The sequence below is a fragment of the Procambarus clarkii genome, chromosome 77, assembly GCF_040958095.1.
Source record: "Procambarus clarkii isolate CNS0578487 chromosome 77, FALCON_Pclarkii_2.0, whole genome shotgun sequence".
NCBI lineage: Eukaryota > Metazoa > Arthropoda > Malacostraca > Decapoda > Cambaridae > Procambarus > Procambarus clarkii.
Genome location: NC_091226.1, coordinates 20,262,346 through 20,285,742, shown reverse-complemented (window position 1 = coordinate 20,285,742; position 23,397 = coordinate 20,262,346). Strand labels below are relative to the sequence as shown.

Sequence of the window (23,397 nt, the reverse complement as noted above, 5' to 3'; positions counted from 1 at the left end):
TCAAAATCTAATTTTCAGTGGTAAAAGGAGCTAATGTTTTACAATTGGAAATAAAAATTAATCATAGAATTTATTCTAAATATGCTCAATGGCTTTCCCAAAGACCCCCCCCCCCAACTTTTTTTTTTATTCTTGTGTCCATCTATAAAAATCATTAAAAAATCAGCGTTGAATGAATGAAACACCATTTTCTGGGTGAGACCCGGAGGCTCCTCGGAGCTTACTAGACTGATATGCTAATGTCAGACTTTGGCATCAGTCAAAGTATGGAGTTCTGTGGGCCTACCGGCAACCACGAGCCAGAACCTGACACCCTCAGAGAGGCAAGGGCAGCAATGGCCTATAGAAACCTTCATGTGTTTGGAAGCATTCTATGTCTGCCATCGACCGGGTCAGGCACCCAGAAAGGTAAGCATCCTAAATCAAACCCCTATTCTGGTGAAATTATTGCAACCAGAAGCCGAACAAGTGGATAGAACTCCCCCTAAAAGAAACGAGCAAATGAGCATGACATCACACGTCGCCGCTGTCTGCGCAGCTCCCCCTCCCCGAGAGGGGAAAGGAGGAGTCCCAGACCCCTCACACTGGTTATCCACCCTTCAGTTCTGAGGCTGGATGTCAAAACATGCGAAAAACCGCTGACCAGAGGGAGGGAGGGAGGGAGGGATGCTGGGGAGCCTCCAGGTTTCACCCAGAAAATGACATATCATTACATTCAACGCTGGTTTTCTGGGGGGGGGGGGCCCTTCGGGTCCCCGGAGCTAACTACCCACAGAGGAAATAATAAGGACTTACCCGGGAGGCGGTCATCGCTCACTCCTCAACTCAAAGTCAAGACAACTGGCTGCAACCGACAACCCAAGGCGACACAGGCCCGAATGGACCTGGGAACATCTACAAGGTAACGAGCAACCAGGTCCGCCAAAAGCCCCGTGCCCGAATATCAGCCAGGACATGTCGCCAAAGATGGCAGCAAGAGCAGAGAACTTACGAACGTCATGGGAACGGGGATAGAACGCAGGCTGGCTAGCCTTATTAACTCGGCGGACGACCTGGGAGACCCTCACCCGCGAACAGGGAAGAAGGTAACCGAATCTACCCAAAGCGCGTCCAGGACACAGAAGCTGTGGCGCGCAAATAACAATGGAGGGCCGCAACCGGACACAAAATACGATGCACCCCCGGCCCGACCAACCAAGCACCAACAACCCAAGGACCCCTCTGGAAACAGCAGTCTCATACTGTGCCAGAAAAGAGGGAGACGGCTGCAACTGAACAAACCTATCGCTACGACCGAAGGAGCAGAAACTCCTGCACCGGAGGAGAGCAGGAAGCTCACCGACCCGACCCCTAGAGGCAAATGCCAACAGGAAAAAAGCCTTCGAGAAACAGTCCCGAACTGAAGGGGCCGCAACAAACCAAGGAGATGAAGAATAGAGAGCACGCTGTCCAAAGACCAGGACGGCTCAGGCGGTGCATGAGCAGGCCGGAGGTGAAACAACGCATGAGACAGCTTGCGAAACGGAGCAGATGTAACACCAAGACCGAAAGCAAGCTGAAGCGGCTCAGCCAGCGCTGCACGATACGAGGCGACAGTATGCGGCAAGATGACGACCCCGAACCTTCACAAGAGAAAGATATTGGGTATCTGGGGCTTTAACTCATATATTAAATTATTTGATTATTATGATTAACATAAATCGAAGGACCACCCACTTTTAAGAAAAGAGGGAAAACGAATAAAGGTGATTATTAGATTGACACTATAGAACCAGTGCCTATGTACGATATTTAACTTAACAATCACTTGAAGATAATGAATAGACTGTATTATTAATTAATTAAAATCAAAGCCTCAAATATCAACATTGGGGGGTTATTTCTAGAAGTTCATATATATCTAGAAACCAGTGTGGTTCGTCACTAGTTCATTAAGTAGTTAGTAACATGGCAAATCTGAACTAACTATAGATTCAAAGATATGACATATCAAATAATGAATATATTGAAAGATTATGAAATGTTGAGCAGCAATAAGAGCAAAACACATTAAATACCAAACCATAAATTCTGGCATTAAATTATTCACTGTAAATATCCTATATATGAATTTATATAGAAACTAATAATAATCTTAGCTAAATTTATACGAAAACAGGTGTCTTAGCTGTAAGATGACTTCTGTAATTCCGTTTCGTTACTCGTCCTCGTGACCACAAGATACCAATAAAGAAGGAACCAGTGGAGAGTATCGTGAGTGAAGAGAGACAACTTGTTGACTCCTCGTCTACATGCTGCAATCAGGGAAATTTAAGTAGCATTTTATTAGGCTGTGAATTATTTGAATATTCATTGAAATTGAAATAAATTAAGAAAATCAACTAATGTGTTGTTGTTATTCTTGCTATATAAAGACAGACTATCCACAAATACACGATCTTGAATGATGCATCAAACCAGAATAGTATACTTAACGTGAGCGAGCCAGAACACTAAAGTCTGCCGAAATCGCGTCTGCCAGTCCCTGGCGTCCACTGCTGTGTACGCGTAATTACAGGCCGTAACTTCAATTGTTGACGCGTTATTAATTGGTAGGGCACTGTAGAACACGTGAGGAGGTAATTGGTGACTATCAGTGGCGCTGCAACGTAATTAATGTTGGAAAACTCTTCAGTCACACCACCACCACGCGACTTCCCTTCCTAATCGCCAGTCAGACACGTGAGGAATGGCGGCTCGCCGCCAGCGTCTCCCTCAACCCCCTCTCTTGCATTCGCAATTGAATTTAGTAATCACGGAGAATTCTTTTCCGTGTAATTACTGACATAAATGCGTTAAAGGAATAGGGGTTGCAGTTGTAGGGAATTAAATATTGTTTATATTCTCGCTAGATGGTGTTGATTAAGCACCGTTTCCTTATTAACGAGAAATGGGAAGTATTTCCATGGCATTCGTATATAACAGATAAAACTGTTATTTAGTGATAATCTTAGTTAATAACTCATAGTTATTGGATCATTAGGAGTTGTATTATCCATAATTAATTATTATACAGAATACTGATAAAAGTAGAGAACCATATTCAATTCTCTAACATATTGGTAATAAATATGTCTAGATAGACAATATCTGACGCAATCCTGCCTCTCGATGTCGTGAGAATTTCAGCAATTATTACACAGATAAAGAAATATTAATTAATGTTAGCATTACAGTTAGTAAAGTTAATTGACACTGTGGTTAATATACAACAGTAGTGTATTGTGATATAATAGAGATGTATCAGTGTTGGAAATTTCCAACAAAAGACAAGCCGACGCCAACAAATGCAGCCACCTAAGAAGGGACAGAAGGAAAAGGAAGGACTGCCAAAAAACCCCACACTGCCTCCAAGAAGAAGCACGCAGGTGGGACACCAGCAATGAAGCCACCTGACCACCAACCGAAGGTGAGAGACTTGAGGCAGAACCGAACCAGCCCCACCATGGACCAATCGAGTCTAGGAAAAGGCAGAGCCGCAGGAAGATATCGGGTGCGACCACCGAGCAAGCAGAGCCGGAAACCCAAGCCGGCAAAGGAGGAGATGGAACGTCTCCCGAACAGAAAACTCCCCAACGCCTGCAAGCCCGCCAGAAGATCAGAGACCACGGGTCCGACGCGATACTCCAGAGAAGGGACACCGCAAGACCCAGAAAATGCCAACAGGCAGGGCAAGCCAGGAAAACAGGAACCCAAACCTGGCAATAGGAGAGCCAAAAGGCACAAACAAAAGACACAACAGTGTGTACGATAAAACGAGAAAATGACCAGAAGAACAGTCCCAGCTCCGGCGGCCAGGGACAAGAGTGAAGCAGGAAGATGATGGACGAAGAAGGCATGCAGCAAATCGGGAACGAAAGGGACACGACCAACCCACTGAGTCGCAGGACCTGTCCCAACAAAGCAAACTGAATAAGGTGCAAAGGTTTGCCACCAGACTAGTACCCGAAACCGAGGGGTACAAGCAACGAAGACAGACTAAGGAACAGAAGGGGCACACACACCATGAGACACAGGTGGAATTGAGCGCCCAAAGGAGCCATAGAAATGCAAGAAAGAAAAACTCCAGTGAGAGTAGTAAACAAATGGAATGCATGAGGAAGGGAAGTGGTGGAGGCTGACCCCACACACAGCTGCAAGTGCAGACATGACAGAGCCCAGTAGATGTCAGGTAAGTGACAGGAGAGGCAGGACGAAAGAGCCAAAGCTCAACCCCAGCAAGCACAACCAGGGGCGGACAACTAGGTGAATACAGAAAAACCAATCTACATGGAAGGGCTAAGCTAGGCACTCCAAGACGGGAAAGGAATGAGGGACCCCAGAGAAGACCATTAAAAACAACACAATCAATCCCCAACACGCATCCCCAGTCACAAAACTGCAGCAAAACGTCACCTCACAACATCCTGACACAGTAACATTTACTACGTAACCTGCACCTCAACCATCGTACCTCGTAACATGGATGAGGAGGGGTCCTGTGAATGACTCAAGCATGGGTTGGACATGCATATGAGTGGGACTGGACGGGTAGAAATAGGAGCTGCCACGTATGGGCCAACAGGCCCTCGGCAGTCACCTGTGTGCTTATGGTCTTAAATTTGTATCCAAAAACCACGAACCAGCACCTAGCGGAAAGAGACGCCAGACCGCAGAAACTCACCTGCCGAACGTAGGCACGAACATTTCACGACACAACGTAGCTGAGAAGATTCCGGGAGCATCGCCAGGGAAAGAAGGCCAGAGCTGCACACGCAGGAGAAGAGCATGGTAGAGGCGAAGGAGGTACCCCACACCCATAACACAGGGAAACCCTGGTATCTCCCCATAGCTGCAATCCAGAACACCCCAGTATCCACAGGGCACGGACTAGAGAATGGAAAAGAGCGAGAGGCTAAGCACCTGAGAGAAAAAGACGCAAAACACCAGCACTGGTGCACACCCCCCAAACCAAAACAAACTCCTACGGCGCATGCTCAGAACACAAGGTTTGAACCGCATAACTCGCTCGGTGGGGAGGCGCCAAGTAGGAGCATGTAAAGAAAACGAACAGTGCCGAGACAGATCACGAAAAGAAGAGAATTACAAAAGAACGAGACATGACCGAAAATCGAGAAGAAGCACGGAATAGAACCAGCCGTCCCCCCAAAGCCCCAGCCTCACAAGAAAAAGACGGGACAGCCAGAAAAATACTAAGGAAGGGAGACCACTGGCAGATTCATACAACCCGGCTGGAGGAACAGGCTCGAATGCCTTCGTCGCTACCCTGGAAGGGGGAAATCCCCAAGACCGCCCGCGTCTCAAGACGATCGAAGCCGCACCCCGATCCTGAACCCACAAATGGTAAGGATCCGGATGCAGATAGGAAGGGAGGGGACCATAACGGGGAAAAGACAAGGGGGCGCGAAAGGAACAAAATCGAAGCGTCCAACACCCCCAAGCCCCGTCACTCCAATCAAAATGGCGCAGCCTCAGGGCATCCAGGGAGCAAATGACCTAGCGTGTTACACCACTGAAACTCAACTTGCAACGCCCATGCTGCCTGCACCCACATAGTTAGCATAAGACTGGGTAATCAAGCTACAAACAAGCAACAAAACTCGCAGGGCTCAGTGCAGAAGGCGCCACCGACCCCACAGGCAGCAGACGGAGACCAAACAGTGAGAGTCACCCTGAGACAAGGGGACAGAGCAACCCTCGAACTCGCACAAAAGCGAGGGGTGGGGGGACTCTGGGGCCACATCCATCAGACCCACGCGCCCCCTTGGGGTTTCCCAGGATCCTGAGTGTTTACCTATAGGGACTCACGCCAGGTAATCCCAGGCATGGTACTGCTAACCGGCGCTCACAAATACCAAACAACTTTCTAAGAACTGAAACCCCGGAACGTTTACACTCATGGGGACCTAGCAGGGGAAACCACCGGAAGAAGGAAGAGTACTCAGTAGACAGGGGGCAAGAACCAAGGCAGACCCCCCCCCCCACCAGGCAGACAAACAAAAAGAAAAAGAAAACCCCGCAAGAGGACAACGTACCCAGGCAGAACAGAGCCGGCCGCTATGATTGGTGAAAACAAGCTGCGCAGTACCCTGTGCCCCTATCAGTGCAAACTGCCCCCTAACCTAAGGTGAACAAGAGAGACAGAACACCCTAGCACACAAAGGGCGGCCAAAAACCAAGCAGTAAACAGCCTAGCAGGGGCAGAACCCAAGGAACTTGTGGAAGGTGGCCCCAAGCCCCAAGGGCAGTATTTACAGGGCACCTAGGGAAGGAAACCCTAGGCGCATGCAGCCCGAGTACTGGAGAATCACTCCCGGCTCACGCACCACCTAGAAGACAGTCCCCACACACTAGGTACAGTGCTGAAACAACCACTGGAGCCAGAGCACACGACCTCAGCCTCTAGCATCAGCCTTAAAACTGTAGGGTGGATAGCCGGTGTGGGGGGGGGGGATCTGGGGCTCCCCCTTCCCCCTCCCGATCGGTCGGGAGCCAGTCGGCCGAGTGGACAGCACACTGGACTTGTGATCCTGTGGTCCCGGGTTCGATCCCGGGCGCCGGCAAGAAACAATGGGCAGAGTTTCTTTCACCCTATGCCCCCAGTTACCTAGCAGTAAAATAGGTACCTGGGTGTTAGTCAGCTGTCACGGGCTGCTTCCTGGGGGTGGAGGCCTGGTCGAGGACCGGGCCGCGGGACACTAAAGCCCCGAAATCATCTCAAGATCTCTCCCAGGGAAGGGGAAGCTGCTCAGACAGCGGCGGGGCGACGTGTGACGTCATGCTCGTTTGCTCATTTCTTTTAGAGGAGTTCTATCCACTTGTTCAGCTTGTGGTAGCAATAATTTCACCAGAATAGGAGTTTGTTTTGGGATACTTACCTTTCTGGGTGCCTGACCTGGTCGATGGCAGACATAGAATGCTTCCAACCACACAGGAGTTTCCAAATGCCATTGCTCCCCATGCCTCTCTGAGGGGGCCAGGTTCTGGCTCGTGGTCCCCAGTACGCCCCTAGAACTCCATACACATGACTGATGCCAAAGTTTGACATTAGCATATCAGCCTAGTAATCTCCGAGGAGTCGAAGGGGCTCCCACCAGAAAAGGTAATTGGAGTCCTATTAAGAGTGTTACCATTCATAAGCTCATATTTCCCATGCTCTATGGGCTAGTTTCACTAAGAGGATTTTTTATTTTAACCTATGATGTGATGAGCAACTTTTCCACCAGTCTGTGAACTGTCCCAACATCCTAAGCAAATACACACATCTCCCGCTTCAGCAAACTTTTGTTTGTTGAATTGAGTCAGTAACTCTGGCCTGAGAAGTGTGCATTTCAACCGGATATTCGCCAAACTGAGGTTCATTGAATTGAGGTTCCACAGTACAGTGGAACCTCGGTTGACGACTGCCCTAGAAGACGAATTTTGAGGAACACAACGTCAAATTTGGCATAAAATTTGAATTGGAAGATGACGGTTTACTTAGAAGACGATGTCTGTTCAAACGCATATGGGTTGAACGAGCGTGTGGTGCTGGGGGTGTGCCGAGGCACTGTTTACCACTATGTATCCCGTGTAGTGACGAACGCGATCACCCTTGAATTCTTTGTGAAAAATATCAAAGTTTGTTTGCCAAAGTAATGTGTTTGCCTGCTTTTCTGGGGGAGGGGGGGGGGCCCTTTGGCTCCCCGGCGCCATCCTGGCTGATACGTATATTATTAGACATTGGCATCAGTCAATGTGAATAGTGTTCTAGGCCTACCAAGGACCACAAGCCAGAACCTAGCCCCCTCAGAGAGGCACAAAGAGCAATGGCCTATAGAAATGCATATGTGATTTAGGAGCATTCTATATTTGCCATTGACCGGGACAGGCGCCCCAAAACAAACCACCTATTCTGGTTAAAAACAACGAAAATAGACAAACAAGTGGACACAACTCCCAAAAAATTATTGGAACGTCTGTCAGTTTTCAGTGAGGCTTATCTCTAGTCCTTTATAGGACTCATTGGTATTCTTCCATACTACTTATCATCTTTCGATACTATATCTCGTTATTTTCTAATCACATCTTATCTCAGTACTCTATCTCGGCGTTAATCATAGTTGTTAAATTATCTTTGTAGGCACCCTCCCCGATAGAAGGGCGCTGCTAGCTCGAACCTCATACGTCCTGAGCATGGCCCAAGGGTGATCGTTTAGTTTATTGACGAGGAAAACATGTGTTGGTGTTCCACATCTTTTATCACGGATAATACGCCTCATTAACTTCTCTTATCTCGCCAATCATAGCCCTCCTAGATTCTGGGTTAGTTCTGGATTTTATATATACAGTATAGGGAAAATTCCTGGTTCTTTTCTCTGAATACGGGTGTCAGGTGGCTCAGAGTGACGCCGCCTCCACCTCTACACTGCACCTAATCATCTCCTTCTGCACACGCACCTCAGGACATAATCCACTAGCGATGCTCCGAGAATATTACACTGCTAAGCTGTGTCATGACACTATAGTGCTTACGCTCTACAAGAGCGCTTATATGGTCTGGCGACATTGTCAACCAGACACTGGTTCTCAATTTTTGGATGAGTGTTGGGTATTGTTTGTAGTGTGTTGATTGGCCACTTTGCATGCATATAAACGTGATCTTACTATATCCGTATGTATTGTTCTTCGTTACACTGTGGGACACAGCCCTGAATTTCGGTAACTCTTGTTTTAATCTTTCAGTGACTGAATCTTTTCTTGACTCTGGACACTCATTCATTGATTGTCATTCCTTGCCTGGCTGCACCCTTATATTTACATTTGAATCTCTGTATATATATATATATATATGTAGTTGATCGTGTACATTCAGTTACCAATTGCTTCTTGGGTCATATTCATTCATCATATTGATCATACTCTCTTGTCCCTAGTTACTGGTACTTGGACCATGATAGTGCTGGGCTGGGCTATGTACATGTTCAGTTCCCTGGTATTGAACAGAACCAGTGTTCAATTATAAAACCGAGTTCTTTCCTCTTCTCCTTGTATAACAATACCAGCTGCTGTGGTGCAATGTCTGCAGGGAGATGTAGATTCCCACCAATCACTCATGCCCCCTACAGTTCTTTTTCATTGGGACGGGAGGAGTGAGGATTTTCAGCCCTGGCTACGGACTTTTATTTGTTCCTTTTCCACACGGAATTCATCTTTTCGTGTGATAAGGGTCCTAAGTCGTTGTCCTCATATATTCCTTGGCGGTGTGTGCGTCATTCTGCCCTTCGGACGGACGGACCCTACCGTTCCCAGCCGGCCTGGTGAGCACTGGTCACAAAGTCCTAGCCAAGAGACGATGCATCCGTGAACACATCGAGTGAGGGTTCGGGTAGGCACTAAGGCACTGAACCCAAAAAACCCAGAAGAGGAAGCTGGTGACGAAGCAACTGACACAAGGGCTCCGGAGGACGAACCCAGCGATCGCGGGAGAGACAAGAGTGGCATCCTCAAAGGAACGAGAACAAACGCCGAAGCCAAACCTGACCCAGCGACCAGTATGGCGAAATTCAGACTCCTGTACAACAGGTCAAGCAACTTCCGAGTGACCAGGGACCCCCCAGCAACAGCCAAAGGCGGGATCACAGCCTCAGCAATGCTTCTGGAGGGAAAGACATGGAAGCAGTTCGAGAATCCCAAACAAGACCCAGCCAGGTCCGAACCGAGAACAGAACTTGATGGAATTTCCTCCAGTTCACCAGGAACCCGAACCCGGTGATCTGGGAAATAACCACATCCCTGGCGAGCAGACAAGCGTACCAACTGGGAGCCAACACCAGCCAGGTACTAGTTTGGTAGGCCAAAACCTGAACCCCTAGCAGACGCAGACGGGTCACCACAATCCGGGTAAGACGCGTGAAAACCCGAGGTGCCAGACGCAAGCCAAAAGGAAGGTAACGAAAGCGGGAAGCTTGAAGCCCCACCATGAAACCTAGCAAGTCCCCAAACCCCGGATAAAAAGGGACATGCAAAAACGTGTCCATGAGGCCCAGGGACACCACCCAGACACCCAGCTCCAAAAGAAGCCGAACCTGAGACAAAGTGGCCATCTGAAAAGAGGGAAAAGGATTCTAGGGGTCACATGGCATAAGTCCAGAATGAACCTCAGACTTGCACAGTCCAGTTACGGCACTGGAAATAGGTGGAAACCCACTGGAGGGATGGGGTTGGGTCGACTACGCCCAAGTTCACCCACTCCAAGATGACTCGACGAAGTGCAGGGAAAGAAGCCCACCCTGCCAGCCTCGCACCCCCCCACCCCAAAGGGGGAGGAGCCGCTTAACACCACCACAGGCTGGATGACATGACCAGAAACGCCAATGTATCGCGGGACCAAGTGCGAGCTAACAGTTCAAGCTGTCCCCCCTCCTCATCACCCTGTCAACAGCGAAGGGATCGGTGCCCCTTCCGAGAAAAAAATTAAAGATATAACAAATAAATAAAATAAGAAAAAAATTTAAGAAATAAAAAACAAGCAGCCTACTGGCGAGCAGAGAGCACCGCGCCGGCCAGACAAAGATGGCACCAGGAGACAGCACAAAAGCTGCACCAAAGGCCCTCCTCGATAACAAAAACCAAAGCCCTAGCACGACCACAAACACATGCCATGAACCAAGAAGAGCAGTCTTCAAGCCAGAAAGACCCCAGAATCCCCAAAGAGGCAGGACCAGGATACACAGGAGGTAACCAAGGGCCTCCAGAACACCCAAAGGGGACCCAAGGAGAAGAAACCTCCGATACGAAACCAAAGAGGTCAAAGGAATTTGGAATTGAACCGGGGAGGGGGGAGCCCAAACCACCACATTTGCAAGTGGAAATGCACCACAGAAAGGAAGAGCAAAACATCTCACTCAGATTGAACCCCCAGTGAAATAGCCAGAAATGGATCGAAAACTGAGGGACAAAAGTTGTGGGAGCAAGCATAACAAACAGGCCAGGGGACACTGGACCCAAACACAAAAAACACAAAACCAGGGAAAACCAACACTCAAGCATTCCCAGAGAAACAGAAGGGTAGAATGTCCTAGAAAAAGAAAGCAAAGCAGAGAAACGGCAACAGGAGGATAAAACCTCTGGAGGAGGTGGAAAATGCCCCGAAAATGCGAGCTCACACACCCAGGCATATGTAAACAAAGCACAGCACCGCCCTGGTGGCCAGGCTGGGAAGCGACTCGCAGAAAGAAAATGGCCACCATAACAAAAGCTGACAGCTGATGCAAGATCCGAAAATACGCCAGCAAATATGAGATAATATGTAGACGAGAGGGACCAAAAATCCCCGCCCAGAAGGCAGAAAACCTAGGCAGGGGCAAACAACCCCAGAACTGCTAGCGCGCACCCCCCCCCCCCCCACAGCCCTGAGAACCCACAACAGAGGCCCAGGGACAGAGTCATCCTCCATACCCTCTACCCCTAAAGAAAAGGCAGAGTCCAGGGAAAAGGCAGCAAACAAAGGGCTGCTGGTAAGACCCAGAAGCCTCGGCAAGAGGAGCAGGCTCAAATGCCTCCGTCCCCAACCCAAATGGGGCAGCCCCCGATGCTCCCCTATTCTCAACACCAACTAAACCCTGCTCTGACCCCAAAACCTGCAGACGGGCTGGAGGGGGGAAAAACGGCGAACAATACCTAACCAAAACGGGGCAGCCTCGGGGCATCTGGGTGGGAAACCAACCTTACCCCTCAACCCCAGAAGCTTGCCATGAAGACTCTGGAGCAGAGCTATGGTCCTCACCTAATATCTGCAACTAAGAAGGATCCTTCCACAGAGAAGGTCCAGAGCAGGGGAAGGATGTTTGTGAAGGCTAATGTTCTGAAACCTCAGTGGGACCAGAAGGCTCGACTGCCTCTGCTGTCGAAGTGGATGGAACCACACCCAGAGAGTGCTACCTACCTAATGACCAGAGTAGTAATAGGCATCCTTCAGTCTTGGGAGACTATGGAGTTGCGCACTGGTTGTCAATCCTGGTGTAGTGTTTGGTGTGACTGATGAGGCAATCCGAGAGTGACAGTCTTGGCTCTCCACACCGAGCACAAACGAAGTCCAATTCTGGTCTGTCTTCCTGGCTACCGGCTTTCCTTCTCAGTCTCTTTGCTTCCGATTCCTTGGCAAGTGACTCCTTGAACTTGGAGTGACCTCTGAACAGACTGCCCCCAGGCTGAACGGTCTGCAGCCAGTGTCTCCCACATAGCAAGATCGACGACCATGGCTTTCAGGTCCCTCTTGCATACGTCTTTGTACCATAGCTGGGGCTTGCATGTTGGACGCTTTCCCTGCATCAGCTCACCATACAGGAGATCCTTGGGGATTCTGCCGTCGCCCATTCGCTCAACATGCCCGAGCCAGCGCATTCATCTCTGTTTCAGCATTGTGTACATGCTAGTGATTCTTGCTCTCCCCAAGACGTTGTTGCTTGTCACCTAGTCCTGCCAGGTGATGTCCAAGATGTGTCGAAGGCAGCGCATGTGGTAGGCATTCAGCTGTCTTTCCTGACGGGCGCAGAGTGTCCAAGACTCGCTGCCATAAAGGAGAGTGCTCAGGACACAGGCTCTGTAAACCTGAATCTTAGTATACTCAGTTAGCCTATTGTTGGTCCACACTCTCTTTGTCAGTCTGGACATGGTGGTAGATGCCTTACCGATGCGTTTGTTTAGCTCCGTATCAAGAGAGAGGGAGTCAGAGATTGTGGAGCCCAGGTACACGAAGTCGTGAACGACTTCCAGTTTGGAATCAGAGATGCCGATGTCAGGTGGGGAGTCCACTCCTTGTCCCATGACTTGTGTTTTCTTCAGACTGATGGTGAGTCCGAAAGCCTGAGAGGCCTCGCTGAAGCGGGTTATGAGCCGTTGGAGGTCTTCAGCTGAGTGGGCAGTGACTGCTGCGTCGTCGGCAAAGAGGAAGTCGCGCAGACACCTCAGCCGAACCTTTGTCTTGGCTCTCAGCCTGGCGAGGTTAAAGAGCTTTCCATCCGACTTGGTCCGGAGGTAAATGCCTTCCGTGACAGATCCGAAGGCGTGCCGCAGCATAACTGCGAAGAAAATCCCAAATAGGGTTGGAGCCAGTACGCAGCCCTGCTTTACTCCACTTCGGATGTCAAAGGCGTCTGATGTTAGGCCATCAAAGACCACGGTGCCCCTCATGTTCTCATGGAAAGATCTGATGATGCTGAGGAGCCTGGGTGGGCATCCGATCTTGGGGAGGATCTTGAACAGGCCATCCCTGCTGACGAGGTCGAAGGCCTTCGTCAGATCTATGAAGGCTACAAAGAGTGGCTGCTTCTGTTCCCTGCTTTTCTCCTGCAGTTGTCCGAGGGAAAAGACCATGTCGATGGTGGACCTGCCAGCTCTGAATCTGCATTGTGATTCTGGATAGACTCTCTGCAAGTACTTGGAGCCTCTTCAGTGCGACTCGAGCAAACAGCTTTCCGACAATACTGAGGAGGGAGATTCCACGGTAGTTGTTGCAGTCGCCCCTGTCACCTTTATTCTTATACAGTGTGACGATGTTGGCATCCCTCATGTCCTGTGGCACCTCTCCTTCTTCCCAGCAGAGGCAGAGAATTTTATGCAGCTCCATGAGCAGGCTACCTCTGCAGCACTTCAAGGTCTCAGCAGGAATGGAGTCTAGGGCATCGCTGAGTTCTTCCAGGGTCGGTTCGCTGTCGAGCTCCATTAACACAGGCAGACACTCAATGGCGCTCAGGGCATCTTCGGTGACCACATTGTCCCTGGCGTATAGCTCAGAGTAGTGCTCGACCCAGCGCTTCAGCTGCAGTGTCTGGTCCTGAATCACCTCGCCAGTGGCAGATTTCAGAGGAGCGGTCTTCCTCTGGATTGGGCCGAGGGCCTGCTTGATGCCGTCATACATTCCCCTTACATTGCCTGTATCCGCTGCAGTCTGTATCTGGGAGCAGAGCTGGAGCCAATAGTTGTTGGCACATCGCCTGGCGCTCTGCTGCACTTTGCAGCGGACGGCCCGAAGGATCTGTAAGTTGCGCTGACTTGGGCAGGCTTTGTAGGCTGCCAAGGCGTTTCTCTTCTCTTCGATTACAGGTGTCATTTCTTCCGAGTGAGCCTCGAACCAGTCTGCCGACCTGCTGGTCTTCTTGCCAAAGGTGGAAATGGCAGCGTTGAACACAGCATCTCTGAAGTGCTCCCATCTTTTACAGGCAGTGACCCCAGCTGGGCCAGGGAGAGCTTCCTCGAGCACATGTGCAAAATCTTCCACCTTGTCCTGGTTGCAGGTCTTGGTGGTGTTGATGCGAGGTCTGCCCGCCTTTTTTGAGTGATGAATCTTCTTTGGTTGCATCTTGACCCTGCTACATACCAGGAAGTGGTCGGTGTCACAGACAGCACTCTGGTAGCTACGCGTAATCTTGACATTGGGTAGACTTGCACGCCTGGTAAGAATCAGGTCAAGCTGGTGCCAGTGCTTGGATCTGGGGTGTCTCCAAGATACTCGGTGTTGAGGCTTTGTGCCGAAGAACGTGTTGGTGACACAGAGACCATGAAGGCAGCAGAGTTCTAGCAGACGTTGCCCATTCTCATTCATCCTCCCTATGCCTAATGACTACCTGTTGATGAATATGAGGATCAATGTTCCCACAACCTGGACTTTGACCAGACCTCTTGGTTGCCGGTCTGATCAGCCAGGCTGTTCGATGTAGCTACTTGCAGCCTGACATACGAGTCACAGCCTGGTTGATTAGGTTGATCAGTTAAACCCCAACCCAACTTCTAAACCCTCCTTTGGGGGGGGGGGGGGGGTGGCAGAAGCAGGGCAACCCACACCTGCAAGGGTAGGAAGAAGAGGCATGGACTTAGTCCAGATGGAGGTCACAAACACGTCATATTCCAAGGTCCCTAAACACCATAGGGACCATTTCCATGGGCATCCTGATGATCGTTATGCCATGAAAGCCTAAGGTGAGCATACCTAGCTCACAAAGCAGTAGCTGCCAGAACAACTTCTAAACTTGAAGCTGAATTGGTACAGGCAGGAACCTACTAAGAACACTCCTCACAGTACTCAGGGTCATAGGTGTCACCAACACAATAGGCAGTATGGCAGAGGTAAAATAAATCATCATCATCATCCGGTAGCAAGACAATGAGCATTCTTCAAGCTCACACTCGGCAGGCATGGGCTGAATGGGCCAATACATAGCGGACCATACCAGAGACCCACGAGGAGAATACCAAGGCCTGAAGGCAGCTAACCAAGCGGGAATCCTAGGCACTGGGCCATTTACTGGAAGAACAGCCACCAAAGGCAAATAAAATAACCTTGCTACAAATGGCAATTGTTTTGCACCTTATAAACAAACACGAACCCCAGCTTTCCCAGCACAACCAGCAGCATGTCCCCAGCCAAAGGCCCAACCAAAGGATTCCAAGAGTGATGAATAGCCTAAGGTGACCCCCCCCCCCACAGTGGCGTGGCATCTCAGGGCCGACTCTCTAACACACCAGAGAAGATAACTAACTCTTACTCCGAGAGCAGCATTAGTGAGCACCCAGGAAAGAGAATCCTGAAAGAATGCAGCCTGAAATGCATGAAGAGCCAAGTGCACTCAAGCTGCATAGAAAACACACATGTGAAGCTAACACTAAAATAAGGAACATCATAGTGACATAAGCGAATGACTCCACAGGATGAACCCAGTCCAAGGATGGCCGACACTTGTTTAAAACAGCGGGGTTCACCCACAACTGGTAGAACATTTCACCAAAACATCAATAACAGAGCTGGCTGGTCAGGGAAGTCAGTTGTGGGCTGGGTCGTCTGGTGGTGGTGATCGGTACTAACTAAGCTAAAGCTAAAGTGAGTTTAAAGCTCAAGTTTTTTGAGCTAAACTGATTGAATCTCTTATTCTGTATGAATAGTTTTATAGAGTGGTATCGTGGTTTCAAGGCTTTATTTTATGTGTTGTTTGTAAAGCTTTATTGATTTTCTGGATACCACTCGCTCACTGCACCTCTGTGAGGGGAATGAGGGAGTCAGGTTCTGACTGTAGTCACCAATGGGCCAAAGAAAACTTCTGCAACCGATATGACTTTTAGTATGGAGAAATTTCAGCAAGGAAAAACCTTTGGGGTGGGAGGGTTACCATAGAAAACAATATGTACCAATATGTACCAAAACAATATGTTTGCTACACTAAATTTGTGATGACTTTTACAGGGTCTTTGGTGGATCGTCTCCCACATTACATGCTCATGACGGCTCTTCCTCAACTGATCTCACGGATATGTCACTCTAACAATGGTGTGTTTATACAATTATGCAAAATAATTGCTACTATGTTGAGCAGCTTCCCACAGCAATCCATGTGGCACATGATTGCTGTATCAAAGGTGCGTATATTTTACAAGTACTTTACAAATCATGATTTTCTGTGGGGAGCCCCTACGGCTTCCTGGAGCTTATCGGGCTAATGTATGTTATATTAGACCGGGACATTAGCTAAGGAGTTCAGACCTACCAGGGACCAGCGCCAGAACCTGGTCCCTTCAGAGAGGTTTCAGGGAGCAATGGCCCTGGAAAACCCCCTTGTGGTTGGGGTTTTCCTTATCTGCCATCGACCGGGTTTGCATCCAGAAAGGTAGGCATAACAAATCAAACCCCACATGGTAAAAAACTAAAACAAAAAACCGAACAGAGAGGTAGAAACTCCCTACAATCCCAAAGAAACAAGCAAACATCACACTTTACTGCTGCGCCAATCGTCCACGCAGCCCTCCCCGCCCCGAGAGGGGGAGGGGGAAGGTTATCTTGAGATGATTTCGGGGCTTTTCTGGGGGGAGCCCCGTCGGCTCCCCGGAGCTTTACCGGCTGATATGCTAATGTCAGACTTTGGCATCAGTCATGTGTATGGAGTTCTAGGGCCTACCGGGGACCACGAGCCAGAACCTGGCCCCCTCAGAGAGGCAAGGGGAGCAATGGCCTATAGAAACCCCCGTGTGGTTGGAAGCATTCTATGTCTGCCATCGACCGGGTCAAGCATCCAGAAAGGTAAGCATTCCAAAACAAACCCCTATTCTGGTGAAAATTGCTACCTAAGCCGAACTAGTGAATAGAACTCTTCAACAGAAAACACGGAAACTAGTATGACGTCATACGTCACCGCGCCGCTGTCTGCGCAGCTCCCCCCTCCCCGGGAGGGGGAAGGGGGAGCCCCAGACCTCCCACGCCGGCTATCCACCCATCAGTTCTTCGGCTGATGCTATAGGCAATGGTTATGTGCTCCGGCTCCAGTGGTTGTTTCAGCACTGTACCTAGAGTGTGGTGTCTGTTTTCTAGGTGGTGCGTGAGCCGGGTGTGATTCTTCAGTACTCGGGCTGCATGCGCCTAGGGTTCCCTTCCCTAGGTGCCCTGTAAGTACTGCCCTTGGGGCTTGGGGCCACCTTCCACAAGTTCCTTGGGTCCTGCCCCTGCTTGGCCGTTTACCGCTTGGTTTTCGGCCGCTCTTTGTGTGCTCGGGTGTTCTGTCTCCCTTGTTCGCCTTAGAGTAAGGGGCAGTGTTTGCACTGGTGGGGCGCGGGGTACTGTGCAGCTTGTCTTTACCAATCATAGCGGCCGGCTCTGTTCCGCTTGGGTACGCTGTCCTCTTGCGGGGTTTTCTTTTTCTTTTGTTTATATACCTGGTGGGGGGGTCTGCCTTCGTTCTTGCCCCTTGTGTCCCTTGTGTTCTGAGTATTTCTGGTGGTACCCCCTGCTAGGTCCCCGTGAGTGTACACGTCCCGGGGGTTCAGCTCTTAGAAAGTTGTTTGGTAGCTTGGGTGCCGGTTAGCAGTACCCTGCCTGGGATTACCTGAGCGCGAGTCCTCTTAAAGTAAACGCTCGGGACCCTGGGAAACCCCTGGGGGCGCGCGGGTCCGATGGATGTGACCCCAGAGCCCCCCCCTCGCTTCCAGCGAGTTTGAGGGTTGCTCTCACCTTTTGTCTCTGGGTGACTCTCTGTTTTGCCTCCGTCTGCTGCCTGTGGGGTCGGTGACACCTTCGACCCGGTGTCCTGCGAGTTTGGTTGCTCGTTGTGGCTCGGTTACCCAGTTGTGCTAACAAAGCGGGTGCGGGCAGCAGGGGCGTTGCACTTGAGCCTTGGTGGTGGCAACGTTCTCGTGGTTTCCTCCCCGGGAGCCCCGGGGCTGCCCCGTTGTATTTCGTTTTTCCCCTGGTTCACCCTTCCTGCCTGCATCCGGTTCCTTACCGTCTGTAGGTTCAGGGCGGGGTGTTTGGTGGTGTTGAGACTCGGGCAGTCTCGGGGAATTCCCCTTCCGGGGTAGTGACGGGGGCATTTGGGCCTGTTCCTCCAGCCGTGTTGTATGAGTCTGCCAGTGGGCTCCCTTCCTTAGTGTTTTCACGGCTGCCCCGGTTTTCTGGTACGGCCGGGGCTTTGGGGGAACGGCTCGGCCCCGGGGCCTGTCGTGTAGGTTCCCGGGGCTGGGGAGGGGCTGACTTGGGGGGCCTTGGCCCCGTTAGACCCCGTGGGGGGTTTTATCCCCCTCTAGGCGGGGCTTGTGGTTACGCGGAGTGGGGTTTTTCCTCCCCACTCGCCGTACGTGCTGTTGGACGTCGGCCCCTCCCCGGGCTCGGTTCCTTGGCCTTTGAGTCGGTTGGTTCCGTCCTGTGGGTGGATGTTTCCTCCCCCGCTTTTTGGGACGGTGTTTTTGTCATGTTTCCCCGTTCGATGGGGTTCTGCGTGACTTTTGATCTCGGGTGCGCCTGCGCCTTCGTGTGCCTTCGGGACTAGTGTTGGCTTCTGTGTTCTCGAGGGTACGGGAAGGTTTTTCGCTACTTCCCGCATTATTGGAACGTCTGTCGGCTCCTAGTACTTGTCGCCCTGTTGGGCTACTTGTCGCCCTGTTGGGCTACTTGTCGCCCTGTTGGGCTACTTGTCGCCCTGTTGGGCTACTTGTCGCCCTGTTGGGCTACTTGTCGCCCGGTTGGGCTACTTGTCGCCCGGTTGGGCTACTTGTCGGCCGTTTGGGCTACTTGTCGCCCGTTTGGGCTACTTGTCGCCCGTTTGGGTTCCCTTTTTTTGGGCTCTTTGCTTCTTTGGCCGGTTTTCTTGTTCCTGCTTCCTCTTTTGGCTCTTTTTCTCGTGCAATAGTCCTGGCTGGCGCCTTCCCGCAGGGAGGGTGTGCGGTTCGGCCAGCGTGTTATGCGCATGCGCCGTGGAGTTTGTTTTGGTCTGGGCGATGGTTCAGTGCTGGGGTTTTGCGCCCTTTTTTGCTACAGTGCTTCGCCTCTCGTTCTTCTCCCTGGCTGCGGTATGTGCCCCTTTGCGCCAGGGGTGTCCTGGTTCCCAGTTGTGGGGAGGACACCGCGGTTTTCTGTGTCATGGGTGTGGACCGCCTCCTTCGCCTCTCCCTGTTCTCCTGCGGGTCCGGCTCTGGCGTCTTCACCTGGCGGTGCTCCCAAGTTCTTCTGGGCACGGTTGAGTCGTGTCAAGTTCGAGCCACCATTCGCCAGGTGAGTTTCTGCGGTCTGGCGTCTTTTGGCCGGGCGCTGGATGCGGCGGTGTTCATATACCTGTCTTTATTTAGGTATAATTTTGTACAACTGGGACCGTTCGCACACCAGTGACTGTCCCTTTATCACCCCTTCCTGTCCCCCTCCTGTGCATGTCCAACCCATGCTACAGTCGTTCAGGGGACCCTCCTTTTTTAATGTTGTGAGGTGTGGGGGTTGTAGGGTTGGTTCTGTACTCACCTGGTGAGGCTCCTGGCTGTGCTTGCAGGATTTGAGCTCTGGCTCTTGGGTCCCGCCTATCTGGTAGAACTTGCGGGATAGTACCAGTGGAGTGCAGTGGTGCTATTGGCACTTTTGGGGAACACTGTATTACCATCAGTGGTCTGTGCTTGTTACACGACCTACTTGCGAGCATAAGCCTTCTTGCTGGTTCGTCCGTGGACTTCCAGGGCGCACTGGCCTGTTTTCGTATGGCAGTTCCGGCCCGTCCTGGTTGTGGGGGTATGTGGGCCGGTGGACTGCTCCTAGCAGCTGCCTGGTGGGCCATCCTCTGGCCGGTCTGGCCTGACCTTGGGCCGGGCTTGAGGTGTAAAAGAGCTCCCAGTACCTCATCCAGCAGGTATCGAGCGGGGTTTCTCCGCCGTCGGTCGCCTGGTGCAGGTTTCTGGGCCTGCAGGGTTTTGTCGTGTCTCCGTTGGCCCTGTCTGGGGTCTGCCTGCTCCGTTCTCTGCCTTTGCAGAGGGGAGTTGCTATTTACATGTTGCATGTTGCAGTGGTGCCTGTTGCTGCTGCTGCTGCACGTGAGCATTGGTACCGTGTTTCACGGTGGCGTGTCCTTGTTCCTGTGTCCGGTTGTGGAGTGGCGCTTTGCTGCCGTTTTGTGCCTGGGGATTGCGTGGGGTTTTTGTCCCTGCCTGATTGTCCACCCCTGGTTGTTCTCCTGTTTTTTTTTTTTTTGTGCTTCTGCTCTTTCTTCCTGCCTCTTCTGCAGCAGGAATGTTCTGCGTGTGTTCTTAGGCGTTGGTCAGCCTGTGTCCTGTGATGTGCTTCTTTGTTTCGGTCTGTTGCAGTTGTTCGGGCCCCTTGGTTCGGGTCCTGTTCTGGCGGCGACCCTTCCGCCTTCTTTGGTTTTCCTAGCTTGCCCTGCCGGTTGTTGTTGTTGTTTTATTTTTTTTGGGGGGGTTCTTGCGATGTCTCGCGTCGGACCCGTCGTTTCTGAACTCCTGGCGGGCTTGCATGCTTCGGAGTTTTTCTGTTCGGCAGACGTTCCATCTCCTTGTGCCGCCTGGGTTTCGGTGGTCGCGCCCGAGATCTTCTCGCGGCTCCGCCTTTTTCCTGGGCTCGGGGGGGCCTTGTCGGGGCTGCTTATGTTCTGCCTCGTGGTCTCGCCTCCGGTTGGTGGTCGGGTGGCTTCGTGGTAGGTGTCCCACCTGCGTGCTTCTTGGCGGCAGTATGGGGTATTTTGGCGGTCCTTCCTTTTCCTGTCCCTTCTTCGGTGGGTCCTTCTTGTTGGCTTGGTTTACTCTCGGCTTGGTTTTCTAGTGGGGGTTGGGGGCCGTCGTCTTGCCACATACTGTCGCCTCTTTTCGTGCGGCGCAGGCGGAGCCGCTTCAGCTTGCTTTCGGTCTTGGTGTTGCTTCTGCACCGTTAGTCAGCTGTCTTGTGCGTCATTTCACCTCCGGCCTGTTCGTGCGCCGCTTGCACCATCCTGGTCTCTGGTCAGCGTGCTCTGTCTTCTCCTCGGTTGGTAGTGCCCCTTCGGTTCCGGTGTGTTTTTTCGTCGGCTCTTTCCTTTGGGCCTTTGCCTCTGGGGGTCGGTTCGCTGTGTTTTCTTGCTCCTTCGGTTTTAGCGTTTTGGTTGTTTGATGGCAGCAGTCTCCATCTTTTCTGGCGCGGGGTGGGGCTGCTGCATTCTGGAGGGGTCCAGGGTTTGTTGGTGCTTTGTTGGTCGGGCCGGGGGTGTGTCGTTTTTGTGTTTAGTGGCGGCCCTCTGCTGTTGTTTGCGTGCCACGGCGTTTGGGTCCGGAGCGCGTTTTGCGTTGATCCGGTTCTGTTCTTCCCGGTTCGCGGGTGATGGTGTCCCAGGTGGTCAGCCGTGTTCTTGCGGCTAAGCTGCCTGTGTTCTTCCCTCATGCCTGTGGCGTTCGTGGCTTCGCTGCTCTCGCTGCCGTCTGGGCGACGTGGCCTTGCAGTCTTTCGGGCATGGCTTTTTGGTGTTCGTGCAGGGGCCTTGCTGCTCGTGGTTCTCGTGTTGTTCCCGGGATTTTCGGGGCTGTGGCGCCTTGGGTTGGCGTTTGCTGCCGGTTGTCTCGCCTCCTTGGGGGGTGCGTGGTGTCCGCCTCCCGGTTTTGTCCCTTTGACCTTCCTCTGTGGGTAGTTAGCTCCGGGGAGCCGACGGGGCTCCCCCCAGAAAACCAGCGTTGAATGTAATGAAACGCCATTTTCTGGGTGAGACCCGGAGGCTCCCCGGCAACCCTCCCTCCCTCCGGTCGGCGTTTTTCGCGTGTTTTGACATCCAGCCTCAGAACTGATGGGTGGATAGCCGGCGTGGGAGGTCTGGGGCTCCCCCTTCCCCCTCCCGGGGAGGGGGGAGCTGCGCAGACAGCGGCGCGGTGACGTATGACGTCATACTAGTTTCCGTGTTTTCTGTTGAAGAGTTCTATTCACTAGTTCGGCTTAGGTAGCAATTTTCACCAGAATAGGGGTTTGTTTTGGAATGCTTACCTTTCTGGATGCTTGACCCGGTCGATGGCAGACATAGAATGCTTCCAACCACACGGGGGTTTCTATAGGCCATTGCTCCCCTTGCCTCTCTGAGGGGGCCAGGTTCTGGCTCGTGGTCCCCGGTAGGCCCTAGAACTCCATACACATGACTGATGCCAAAGTCTGACATTAGCATATCAGCCGGTAAAGCTCCGGGGAGCCTCCGGGTCTCACCCAGAAAATGGCGTTTCATTACATTCAACGCTGGTTTTTTTTTTTTTTAGTGTCCCCGCGGCCCGGTTCTCGACCAGGCCTCCACCTCTAGGAAGCAGCCCGTGACAGCTGACTAACACCCACGTATCTATTTATTGCTAGGTAACAGGGGGCATAGGGTGAAAGAAACTCTGCCCATTGTTTCTCGCCGGCGCCCGGGATCAAACCCGGGACCACAGGATCACAAGTCCAGCGTGCTGTCCGCTCGGCCGACCGGCTCCCCGGACCTACCGCGCCGGCTGCCTAGCATCAGTTCGTAAGCTAATGTCAACCGGGATAGACGCTTCTCTGGCCTCAGTTTCCTAGGCGCTGTTTGCCTTGTGTGGCGTTCACTGCCATGTGTTGTATTGTGCGGTGGCCAGGAGTACCTCACCAGTGCCGGGGCTGCATGCGCTTACGGGCTTCCTTCCCTGGGCGCCTTGTGAGTACTACCCCTGCATAACAGGGTTATCTTCCCTGGGGTGTTCGGGAACCATTCCCGTAGAGGTTCTTGCTGCTCGGCATTTGCCTGACCCTTGGGGCCAGCTAGGGCTTGGGGCCCTTGTTTGGCCCTGGGTAGGGACTGGTATTGTGCTGGTTAGGGCGTCAAGGTGTTGCGCGACCTGCCACCTAAGTGGCAACCGGTTCCTGTTGCCTCTGGAGACGGTGTACTTTTGGGGGAGTTTTCTTTTGTTTTTATTTTCATTTGCCTGGTGGGGGTTTGCCTAGTGTGGCTATAGTTCCACTGGTAGTGTTTGGTGGCCCTCTGCTAGGCCCCCGTGATTGTACACGTTGCAGGGGTTTTCAGTGTTGTCCTCTACCCCTTTGTTATTTTTGGGTGTTAAACCGGTTAGCAACAACTTGCCCGGGCTTCCCGTAGTTGTTACCTCTACGGG

At 51.7% G+C, this 23,397-nt stretch overlaps 1 protein-coding gene across 3 annotated transcripts in view; it reads left to right on the top strand.

Moving 5' to 3' along the window:
- mei-41 (meiotic 41) overlaps positions 1 to 23,397 on the top strand; it is a 641,172-nt gene that overhangs the window by 510,450 nt on the left and 107,325 nt on the right. For all 3 annotated transcript variants that reach the window (XM_045729178.2, XM_045729176.2, XM_045729177.2), the window contains one exon: positions 16,256 to 16,428. In XM_045729178.2, coding sequence (XP_045585134.2) covers positions 16,256 to 16,428 — 173 coding nt within the window. The remainder of the gene's footprint in view (positions 1 to 16,255; positions 16,429 to 23,397) is intronic.